At 30.6% G+C, this 12,073-nt stretch overlaps 4 protein-coding genes across 6 annotated transcripts; 3 read left to right on the top strand and 1 right to left on the bottom strand.

The window, feature by feature from the left end:
- The first annotated feature begins 119 nt into the window (after window positions 1–119).
- Fmt (phosphatase 6 regulatory subunit 1-like protein fmt) lies at window positions 120–6,863 on the top strand. 3 transcript variants are annotated; one of them, XM_076766369.1, is made up of 19 exons: window positions 120–502; window positions 974–1,053; window positions 1,117–1,268; window positions 1,375–1,496; window positions 1,644–1,814; window positions 1,935–2,113; window positions 2,229–2,342; window positions 2,429–2,564; window positions 2,882–3,034; window positions 3,115–3,228; window positions 3,300–3,364; window positions 3,454–3,652; window positions 3,747–3,848; window positions 3,985–4,085; window positions 4,259–4,340; window positions 4,414–4,573; window positions 4,759–4,851; window positions 4,942–5,164; window positions 5,238–6,863. In XM_076766369.1, the coding sequence occupies exons 1-19, from the start codon at window positions 443–445 to the stop codon at window positions 5,383–5,385; spliced, it is 2,454 nt and encodes an 817-aa protein (XP_076622484.1). In that variant the 5' UTR covers window positions 120–442; the 3' UTR covers window positions 5,386–6,863. The 3 variants fall into 3 exon arrangements, with proteins under 3 accessions (XP_076622484.1, XP_076622483.1, XP_076622482.1); XM_076766368.1 differs by having other exon boundaries at window positions 4,301–4,340; window positions 4,759–5,164; XM_076766367.1 differs by having other exon boundaries at window positions 121–502; window positions 4,759–5,164.
- Window positions 6,864–7,285: 422 nt separating this feature from the next.
- Window positions 7,286–8,071, top strand: LOC143342464 (uncharacterized). The gene is made up of 2 exons (XM_076766381.1): window positions 7,286–7,535; window positions 7,637–8,071. The coding sequence occupies exons 1-2, from the start codon at window positions 7,474–7,476 to the stop codon at window positions 7,776–7,778; spliced, it is 204 nt and encodes a 67-aa protein (XP_076622496.1). The 5' UTR covers window positions 7,286–7,473; the 3' UTR covers window positions 7,779–8,071.
- LOC143342465 (NADH dehydrogenase [ubiquinone] 1 beta subcomplex subunit 1) lies at window positions 7,792–8,091 on the top strand. Its single transcript, XM_076766382.1, has one exon. The coding sequence runs from the start codon at window positions 7,792–7,794 to the stop codon at window positions 7,969–7,971; it is 180 nt and encodes a 59-aa protein (XP_076622497.1). The 3' UTR covers window positions 7,972–8,091.
- A 118-nt stretch (window positions 8,092–8,209) lies between these two features.
- On the bottom strand, window positions 8,210–12,028 carry LOC143342456 (uncharacterized). Its single transcript, XM_076766370.1, has one exon. It carries the CDS (start codon window positions 10,115–10,117, stop codon window positions 8,402–8,404), a length of 1,716 nt encoding a protein of 571 aa, XP_076622485.1. The 5' UTR covers window positions 10,118–12,028; the 3' UTR covers window positions 8,210–8,401.
- Between the last annotated feature and the right edge of the window lie 45 nt (window positions 12,029–12,073).

Below are 12,073 nucleotides of genomic sequence, written 5' to 3' on the forward strand. Positions count from 1 at the left end.
GAGAATTTTCATTTATTTGTCCAGTATGTAAACCATACTTAAATTTCTGAGTTTCGAGACCGAATATTCTGAAATAAGGTGCGTTTCCTTGGTCGAAAGTCGATTGTGGAATATCGCTTTCGCAGCAAACGTCAAAGTTAAAACAATCCTTACGAGTTTCTGCTTTTGGGAGAAAAAGTGACATTTTGAAACTAATTCTGCTCCGGGGAAAGGAAAAACGGTTTTGTTTGTTACCTTAGATTTCGCAGTGCCGACAATTGTCGCTGCAATTATTTCACGGCGTCGTCACAGTTTCAATACGTGCCCATGCAATGTTAGTAGGCTCTCCCTCTCGCGAAGTATTACGTTATTTTTTTAGTGGCCACCACTTCAATGTTGTGATTATTTTCGCGTCTGATTAATCGTATCGTAGTCGAGTAAAGGCGTGATACGCGATCACATCATGTTTTGGGCGAATAATCACGTGTCATCGCCTCATATCGAGGCACTGCTCAATAAAGAGGTAAGGAAATCACTTTTACACGGATAAAAGTCGTTGTTCTAACGACTAACAATTTACAAATTTTAAGAACTCGTTGGGACTTCAGCTTATATCTTTCTTTACTTGATTTCTATATTTCGTGGTAACATCGTGGCAATGAAATATATATATAATACATTACAATATATATAAATACGTATAAAATATATAATATATATATATATATACATATATATATACACACACATGCATACGTATACATATTTTTACACAATTCATTTTTACTTTTGCACACCTTCAATTTTCTTTGTTAATAATGATTTTTTAAGGAAACTGCCTTGTCATCAGAAAATATTTAAAAAAAAAAAAAAAAGCACAGTGATAGATATCATTCGAAGAGCCACACTATGCTTTTGAAATGTATTCATATAAGAAATTATTGATAATTCTGATTGATACAAACAAGAGACTTAATCCTACTTGTGATTGTAGGGTATTACATTACAAGAGTTGATGGATGAAGAAGATATTTTGCAAGAATGTAGAAGCCAAAATAAAAAACTTGTCGACTAGTAAGTAAAATTAAACTGTATTTTGACAAATTCTATATAGCTCTAATGTGATATTGCTTGTAGTTTAATAAGACCCGATGTAATGGAAGAATTGATAATGCTTACAACTAAAGAACCATCAGCAGATATAGAGGAACGTTGGCGTTACAAATATCCAAATGTAGCTTGCGAACTATTAACTTGCGTTATCCCAACTTTAAATGAGAAATTAGCAGGTACATGAAAAAGTTACAAAATCCCTCAAAAATATAATTGGAAGATTTTAATACGTACCTACAACACGTATACAATAAAAAGAGATTAAAATATGTTATATTTTAGGGGATGAAACACTTCTGGCTAAACTTTATTCCTTTATCGATACGGACCAGCCATTAAATCCTTTGTTGGCATCATTTTTTAGTAAGACTATTGGAGTACTTGTTGCTCGTAAAACCGATCAGGTGATTATAAGCCAATGTAATAAATTTACTGAAATTTAATATAGATAATAAAATATGTAGTTTGAAATTTTATTATTTCTAAATGATTATTCTTATCCATTATTCATGACTGGTCTATAAATCTTACAGTTTCATTTTTTTTGTTAGAACTGGTATTCGTATCAGTTCACTTGTCTACAGGTAATAGAATTTTTAAAAAGTCGTCAAACATGCGTCGATTTACTTTTACAACATTTGGAAACCTTTGCAATTATGGATTTAATACTGAAACTTGTCACTCAGGTTGAAGGCAATGATATGCGACAAAATATATTAAATGTAAGGAGTTACAGTTTCAAGTCCTTTTAGCATTATAATGAGCTCAGATTTGCTTATACAATTAATATAAATAATTTGATTGTTTTATTTAAAACTTTATATACATACTTGTTTTAACAGTGGTTAGATAGTCAACAGTTAGTGCAAAGACTGGTGAAGTTGTTATCACCTAATTCTGAATCAAGTAAACATGCAAATGCTGCACAACTACTTTGTGATATGATTACCGAAACAAGAGAAAATCAACGTACATCCACAAAACAAACTGATTCAGATCCTATTTTAAATACTCTTGAATCGTAAGTATAAGAAAATATAAAATTGAATGAACATAAATTGTATAATTGCTAGTTGTAAGATATTTAAAAAAGTTACTGTACTTTTCTTTACAATAAGTTATTCTTTTTTTCACAGAGCAGACACTGTGAGCCTGTTGTTAGAAACCATCTTAAGTGGGGAAAAACTGGAGAGTAGTATTGTTGGAGGAATTCAAGTACTTCTAACACTTTTAGGCCAAAAAGCTAACAAGTAAAGACTATGAATTATTATTTAAATATTTTGACGTGTTACAAGAAAGTGAATATATTAGTAAAATGTATTTTCTGTATCTTTAGCGCGTTAAATGAGGGAGATATTCAAGGCAATGGTATCGGAGACGAGGTTACAGACAATGAACAGCGTATACAAATTTCAAACGCGACCCTGCCTTATCTAGAACAACTTCATAAACTTCTATTAGACCCACCCTATGTAAGTATAAGTACTGTATAGAGAATTGTACATACAGTAGTGCCCACTTAAGCGTCCGCAGTTATCCCCACCTAATCTTGGAAGCGTGCGTCGAGCGTAACTTGACGCCGGTCATTATCGATACATTGCATTATATCTCACTATTATATCTCGCACTCATCCTCTTTCCTTGTCTCAGTTGAATTCTGAGAAGAATTCAACCCATGCTCGGGACCGGCCGCGGACACTTAAGTGGGCACTACTGTATCTTGATTTTGTTATTTAATCATCGAACGTCGGACATCTGAGTTATTTATAAAATTATTTTCATATCATAGAAACCTCCTGTTAAAACAACTGCTGGAATGTTAGAATGCCCATTAGGGAATACGCGTATACATGTAGCAAAGTTATTCACAGCACTAATGACAACAGAAAATGTAAAAATTTATGAGACCTTAGTAGAATTAGGAACATTCCAAACACTACTGGTAAGTAAAAAATAAGATACTGAAATGCATTAAAGAAATCTAGTATTTAAACAAATATGCTTTTTTTCATGTTTCTTAAGGATTTATTTTTTACATACACATGGAATAATTTCCTACATACTCAAGTACAGTTGTGCCTGGCTTTAGCTGTTAATTGTGATTTTAAGGATACAAATGACATTATTTATGCTAATGTAAGTATCGTTGTTTCAACAAGAGTACAAGAAAACATAAATTTGATCGATATAATTAAACAAATTTTCAGATATTTATCAAGTGCAAATTAATAGATCGAATTTTAGAAGCATGGGACAAAAATGATAGTAAACAGTACGTTAAACAACAATTAAAAAACATAATATACGTTCTCATTTTGTGATAATGTGAAAACTGCTTAGCAAATTATTATTAAATTTTAGGAATATGGAAAATGGAATCAGACAGGGATACATGGGTCATTTGATAAATATTGCAAATAACATTGTTAACCAACGTAAGAAAAGCGAAGATTTAGATAACTTTTTAAATGCTAATCTAACACCCGAGTGTCTTAATAAATGGAAAAACCTTGTGAATACACAATTGGCAAAGATTAATAAAACTCATCAAATTCTTTTAGTACGTTTAAACTTTCGTATAAATAAATCCATATTTATTTAAAATTATAACTTTATAATATTACTTGAGGTAAATTCATGATGTGAATTTTTAGTGTGGACAAACCCAGTCATTCATAAATAATTCCAGCGAAGATCCAGATGATTATAATTCTTATCCCCAAGAAGAATTTCTTAAAGTTCATCGAGTTGAACCAGTTAGTACTATATTATGTATTTATATAAAACTATAAAAAAAAATGTATATATATAATAGATTGTTACAAACTAACAAATTTTATCGACGAATTATAACAAGTTATTATTTTACATAATATTGCGTAACATGAATAGTATTACGCTAGTTACCTGAAACAGCATATAAAACAGCCAGATTGTATTGGAAATTTTGGATTCTACGACGATGAATTCAATAAAAGTAAAGGTGATCTACAGTAAGTAATTTAATACATGTGTTCATGCACATTTTATTACTAATACTCGACAATTACAAACGCGCGCATGAACACTTTTTTTATAATTACAAGAAAAAAAAACGATAGATTCTATGATTATAGCATAGTATTATCTTTTTGCAATATCCTCCTTTTACAAAGTGCTATTATAGTTACTCAGTTGACCAATTAACAACGTTGGCCTTTACTCTCAGTGAAAAAGATCATGAAGAGAGAGAAGATATGTTCACTAAGGTACAGACAGTGTAACTAAATATTTTGTATTTTAAATATATCAAATTCATAAAATATTAATGATTCTTTGCAGATATGTCAAGAGAAACAAAACATCGGCTTGGAAGACTGTAGTGCAGAGGCGGAGTGGGGCGACGAAGGTGAACTTACTTTTCAAACTGTGGTAGATAAACAAGACTGGCCCACAAAACAACAACATAATGATTCCAATTCGTTCGACGAGGATGACGAAGGTTTTATCTATTTAACAATAATTTTTTCGCCTTAAAAAAAAGTCCCTTTTTTCTTGTATGAGGTAGATTCATTTTTATCAATTTATATATTACATGAATTACATAAAACTTTTTATACGGATGTAAAACTAGTTGAAACGATTTTGTAATTTAGTATAATGCTGTTTTAATATTTATTATATTAGCATGGGATTCAACTGAACCATTATCCACCGGTAATACACTTCCGGAGGTGAATCCATGGGACAGTGCACCATCAGAAACAGTTGAACCTACTGGTTGGGCAAATTTTGATAATTTTGAAAACATTCTCAGTGTAGAGAATACTGTGATAGTAGATAACAAATTGTGTGATGAAATTAAAAAAGGGCCACCGGATACATCGGCGGATCTAAATAAAACGGAAGCTGTAGTGGGAAGTAATGTAACGGCGGAAGCCATCGAAGCAGATGATGTCAAAGTCGAAGATTCTGTCGATAGTACTTCTTCGCACACTGAAACGAATATAAATCATAAAAGTATCGAGGATAGTCTATTTTCTGTTTGTACTGCTGATAAAAATGCAAATCCAAGCGAAATTTTAAACGCCAGGTAAGCGAACCGCCGTGTATGACAAAACACGTAATATTGTCTCGCAATAAAAAATATTAATTACATGTTTTAGAGAAATCACGTGTGGAGAGAACATAATAAATACAGAGCTTGCAACTACTGTGGTACAAAATGAAAAATCCTCGAACGATAACAAAATCTCATGCAGTTTAAACAATGCATCATCGGAAGCTGTATTATCACCACCAGATGCCAAATGAAATGCTATTTCTTAAATACGGCATTGCAATAGAACAAAGGAAATCATATCAGTATAAATTTGTACGAATGATCAGAGTATATATTACGTCCCTATATTTTCATTAGATCACATTAATTGTGCTTCATTGCATTGGCGTCTGAGCAACTACAACTTACAGTAGAGTATAAATACCGAATGAAAAGTAAAAAAAAACACATCGACGCTCAACTATGTTTAGTGTATTACTTGATGTATTTGCGTACGTTCTCAGACCGCCAACGTTTTGATTGTAGGTATTACATCTACGTGAAATACAATTTTCCAGACATTCTCGATGAACATTCTTATGAAGGGTTTCTTTAAATTATTTGTACGTACTTGATATGAAAATCTGACGGTCACAAATTTTTTCTGTTGCGTGTTCGGCGTTTAGCACGATAAAGTAGACAAAAGTATAATTTGTACAAAGGCAGAGCCAATAGTAGTTGCGATTAATCGATCTTTCCCCCCAATCATTCGATACTTGGTTTTACAGAAGTATTACATACCGTTATATACATGTAATAATTTAAATTATATCGATACGAGGCTCCTTAAAGAAAAATCACCGTAAATAATGATGTTTCATAAATAACTGGTGCTTTTGCTTCTTCGTTCGATAAGGCAAAGGTACTTATATGCAGTGCCTATCGTTTCATTAAATGTATGCTCGTGCAACGATGCAATACAAACAAGAAAGGAAAATTATGTATTTTTATTACGTTGATGATAATATTCAGCCAATGTATACACACGTAATGTAATCGAAGTATTTCAATGAATAACTTTATTTGCATTCCAGTAAGAAAATTCTATAAGAGTAAAAAATAACATTAATAGTCTTTCAAAATGATCTTCCAAAAAGATATAGTATTAAATTGCAGGGTTCCGAACTTAATGTGGTGTATGCTTTGGTTAATATGTGTATAGTTTTTTAAAAGGGAGTTTTACGAATTAAGTTCCTTGGTTATTCGAGAAATTTTGTTTGTCTTAAGAGTTTCTGCTATAGTAATGTGTTTATAGTACCGTACACGAAATATTGTACATAATTAATAAATACAAGCAGTGTTCAAAATTCAAAGAACAATATTATTATTTAATCTTTTTAACATTATAATATACGATGTCACTTTGCAATCAGAAATGAATGAACATAATACCGTATTTTGTTTCTCCTTTAAATCATTATTAATATAAATATTTACCAACTATCGTGTAGTTAAGCATGCTTTGTTTTTAATTAATCACTTGATAGACGAACGAATTTTGTAATCGTGACTAAAAATCGAAATGTCAGGTTTTTTAAATTAATTTTTCTCGATTCCTCACGAAATGTTTGTTTTGTTAAATATAACATTTGAATGTAAACAAGAAATTATTATAATATAGTTTATAGTACACAGTTTAGCCAAGTATAAAGATAACTGTTCACTCATAATAAAACATTAGAAATGATAACTAGGTTCTTTCTTATTTCTCTATATATGTGTTAAATCTGCGCATTAAACGAAATCTTAACAACTAAATGTTAAGAATTAATGATTTTAATTAGCAGTCGGTGTTTCATTTTATGAACAGCAGGCAAGTATTGATTAATTTTCCAATCGGTTAAATTTGTCTATAAAATACAAATCATTCTTTTGATATATCTTTCCATTAATATGTTTAAGTAATATAGGTCACAAAACTCTACTTTTACAATGTTTCTGCTGTGTAAAAAATTTATTTCAGTCGTGTCGGTTGTATTTATCACGATTACGTCACAGTCTCGTCCGTAACATTGGTGTGCGATAGTGCACCGCAGCACACAGGTTTGTTACTTTAAAATATAGGATTGTCACTAGTAAATCTGTTTAATGCTACTGTATAGTGTTTAAAATTGATTTTAATTTAATACGTTCCTTTATTTAGAGTTACCGTCTATTGCTTGAGACTTATATAGACGCAGAACACTTTTACCTTAACCTTCTATAGTGTTAATTATCATTCCATCCGTGTTTACTAATTCTTTTAAAAAAATGTATTTTACAAAAATAAATCAAATCGTACAGTGTTAATAGTATCTTTTATGCTTCGCTGTTTCTTACTTTTAAATATCTTAGATACGATTGAACCTTATACTTATGTAAAGTAACGTATTATATAAAAATTAATTCTAAAACATCTTAAAATGCATAAATAATGTAATCAGATATTAAAATAAAACGTTTCAATTTTCGTTTTTCTTTTAGTTTGATGGGAAAAATCAGAAAATTAATTTCAAGATACTGGGCAGTGACTCTATTTCCCACAGTTGTTGTAACTGCCATTTATGCAGATTGGAATCATACCCGAAAGTGGAAAAAAAGCTTAGCTGCACAAGGAGAAATCTAGTCGAATAATTAAAATGACAAAGCAGAGAAATTTGTTTAAAATGTACTGCCATGTTATTCTAGTTGTAGGTTCTGCAACTGCGTTTGGATGGTGGATGGACAGATTAGAATCAGAAAGACTAACTCTTTATCGAGATAAAAGTGCTCTATTTGGAAGAGAATTGAAACCTGGAGAAGCCCCATCTTGGCCATAATTTAATTTTAATATATTAGTGCATCTATATACAATTTGTTAAATAATTGTAATATTATTATACGTGTAATTTACATGAAGAAATAAACCTCTTCCATGTATTTCTTGGGAATTAGTAAAATTGTTTCAGTTACTTAACGCTTTACCGACCGGTAGCGGTTCAGCATTCATATACACTTTTCACCGATCGCTCGACCGCAGATCTTTCTTCTTAAAAAAGCGCTGGGGCCAAAAAGCCGATTAATCGGCCACCGGTCGGTAAAGTATTAAATTATGATTTTGTTTTTAAGGTAATAAAAAAATACAATTTTATATATACAAATACATTACAGAAGTTGTAATACAAACATATTTTTTATTTATGGATAACTATCACGTATATTTACAATACTTCATTAACTTTGCTTTTCGTTCTTCGTAATATCTTTAAATCAACGAAATATGGTAAGTATTCTATTTCTAATATCTTTTTTTTTAATCATTTTTTCAGACTTATTAATTTTGACATTGTGTTTAAGATTTTCTTTATCTTCGATATCTTCCGGCAATACTTTTTTCGTTATCATATTATAAGCCTCACGTTTTTTTTGTAACCACTCGTTCGATTCCTCGTTCCAAGATATTGGTCTATCCTTCGAGCCTCTAATTGCTTTCTGATGCAAATATAACTTATTGCCTGTTTCTAAATTAAGATACGAATACTTGTTTTCATTTTCTACATTGCATATTGTATTTGCAGTACCTATGTTATGATCTATAAGACCATAATGTTGAAATTTTGTACCTTTATCTTGCGAAGCAAAAATATTTTTAGTAACTCTTTCTAATATTTTATTCTGTTCGATTCCAATAGGAGTGTCTAAGTTTTGAACTTCAAGATTTATATTGCTTCCCTTGTTTGCATATTTTCCGCGGCGTTCGCTAACCGATCTTGTGAATGCATATGGCTTTTTATACAAGTCAGGATTAAATTTTTGTGAAGTTTGAATAAAAGATGAATCTCCTATATCAGCAGATAATGTGGAATCCAAATCTTCATAATATGTTTTACAAGGTTTTGTTCCTTTTTTACTATTATTTGAAACAAATTTACAATAAGATGACTTTGAAGTTTTAGAACCTTTTAAGTTCAACCTTTGCTTTGATCTTTTCCCTTCAGTTGTACTATTATCAGATGAACAAGAACTTCCAACATTTGCTTTCTCTTGTTGCAGATCTGTACACATTATCTCTATGTTATCTATTTGCTTATCCAATTGTTCACTTTGGTTACCAGGCATGTTTTGCAAACAATGAGATTTTGTACATAAATTTAATTTAACATCCGTGTTATCAAATCTTTCCACAGAATTACTTATCTGTAATTCTTCAGGCTTTGCTTTAAGATCGCTATCAACTAAGGATTGCAAAGTATTTTTCTGTGAGTTATGAAATTTCAATAAACATTGTGAGTGTTTGTTTTCTTTAATTTGCAAATCTAGGTGCTTCAATTTATCTTTCACCTGACGCTCCAAGATTTTTATTTCTCTTTCTCTTTTAAACAATGCTTTTTCACGATCTTCTAAAATTAATTCCCTACTTTTCAATACAGCTTCCCTTTGTTTTATGTCTTCTAATTTTTGTAACCAAGTTCCTTTAAACACTTCTTCGCTAACTTCTTGTGGTGTTGACACAATTACAGAACATCCATTTTTGCATCCATGGTGACATAAATCTGTAAGTTTCTCTTCTAAATCTTCATTTTTTTCATCTATTGGCGTTAATCTATGAACTTTGTTTATTAAATACGAAGAAAAGCATTCACCGTCTGCATTGTAGAATTTCTTATATTTTATTTCAGGAATGTTAAGAAAAGAATAAAAATTACTCGAAGTGTTTTTGTTTTCTTTGTTTACATCAATACTATTTGGTTTAATAAATTTCTCAAGTGCTATGCAGTTCTTCAGATTCTGTATGCTCTCTTCTTCGACGGAAAACGAATCGTTTATATAATTTTTAATATAGTTTGATTCAATATCTATAGTTGTATCGTCGCTTTTATTTAATTTTAGTTTTAAATTATCCGTTTCACTTTGATTAGAAGTATTATGGTAACTATTACCCGAGGGCACAATGAAAGCTTCTACCCTATACTTCACTTGTTCCATTGTTTACAATAGAAACAACTTGTTGAACCCGTTCTTTTTACCATAATAGTCAACTGGCACTACTCTTCAGAAAGCTATTCCCTTAATACTTTTAAAAAACCTTTTATTTTACACGAATTGATATTAATATTTAAATGGTAGCACATCCTCTTAAGATGGAATTTTATAATGCTTCGAAAACGTTACTATTTATCGACGCCATAGGTATACGCGGATAAAAAGTTCACTCGGTTAGTGGACTTATTTCATGCTCAACGTATGTTTTTGTTAAATAATTTAAGTATATTACTTTATTTCTCCGCCCAAGGAACATTAAAAATGTTTTTCATTATTTCTATTGTAAGCGTTGATAATATGCCTATATATGTGTAAACATATAATATAATTCTATGTATTTCGTTGTATTATCGCGAAATTATTATCAATTGCTATGTATTAAAATATAATAGAATCGTGCATAACGTTTATAAAGAACTTTTAAATTGTTACGCGACATAGAATTTGTTTTATATTATTGTTTTTCCCACTAGTGACATTAAGTCTATCAGTGTTAAGTTTTCAACGAATACAACAGTATACACTGTATACAGACAAATATTCTTCCCTAACGGAAATCTAGAAACTATAATTTATCATTTGAATTAAATAAAATTGTCGTACATACGATACGAAAGTGTGAATATACGTATACGAAATTAATACGTCATATAAATATGCCACGAACAATAAATATAGAAAAGGAATTAAGTTTACTGTGATTAAATTAATTAAATTTTAATTTTGTTAATAAAATAAATGTAGCATTCTTGTGCTTAGTATCACTTAGACATAGTTTGGCAAATTGCTATTTATATTCGTTAAAATAATATATATTTTTAAACGTAATTAGGAAAATAGATGGGAAGATATAGAGATAAATATAGGAATATTTTGTAATTTACTCACGATTTTATCATGTACCGATTGATATGAACAGGTGAAGTAATAAAATCGAAATATAACTTTAAATTCATGCCTATTTTTTTACAAGTTTTTATAAGTTATTTAATTTAAATTGTTTCAAAGGTTTCCCCTAATTTGGATATTCTTAATTCGCGATTCTTTCGTAAAGGGAGCGCTGCTACTATTGATTCACTAATTCAAGGTCATTTAGGTGGCGCTCAAAACCTTTCATAATACATATAATGGAAACTTGTGTATTACTCAATTTTACACTATTTAATTTTAAACCATACAATTTGTGCAGCAAATATAGAACAAATATTTTATGTTCTACTTTAAAAATAAAGTACTATATTCTTTCTTTATATAGAAACAATTAACATCTTTCCCGCTTAATACGGAATATCCGTTAGTATGCGCGCGCATATCGATTTGACCAATTATTACGTACATCCTATCGAAGTACAGTATCGTACATAGAAGTCTAAAAAATAATACTACCATACTACATACGATGGAAGAACAATGTACGATAAAGCCGATTATCAAATAATTGCGATTCTTGAATAATCTACGTCGAAGAAAATAAATTATTTTTCTATGGAATTCTCTAGAAATTAAATAGTAACTCAATTGATACCTATTGTAAAACTAGAGTATACTCTAAATCATACGAATTTTGTGACCGGAGTAAAATAGTAATTTTTTAATTAAAATCGTAATAGGAGCTACTTAATTACGAAAAACAAGCAAGTTTTAGGATTTGTTTAAAAACATTCGTGAAAAGATTCGTTCGATAGATGCAACATACAAAAAGTATGTTCGTATATGAAAGTGGGGTGCGAATACCGTTGGTACGTCATTGTAATTCGTGGCATTACGGTTACTCATAGCACAGAGAGGGGGGAGGGGGTTCAGAGGGGCGGTGCGCATCATTGCAGCGTTGCAGTTGTCCGCCATTGCTAGGGAGTTAACTTCGGTACTAGGCCAGACGAGGGTCTCGGTGCTCGTCGC

This window comes from Colletes latitarsis, chromosome 6, assembly GCF_051014445.1.
Source record: "Colletes latitarsis isolate SP2378_abdomen chromosome 6, iyColLati1, whole genome shotgun sequence".
Lineage (NCBI taxonomy): Eukaryota > Metazoa > Arthropoda > Insecta > Hymenoptera > Colletidae > Colletes > Colletes latitarsis.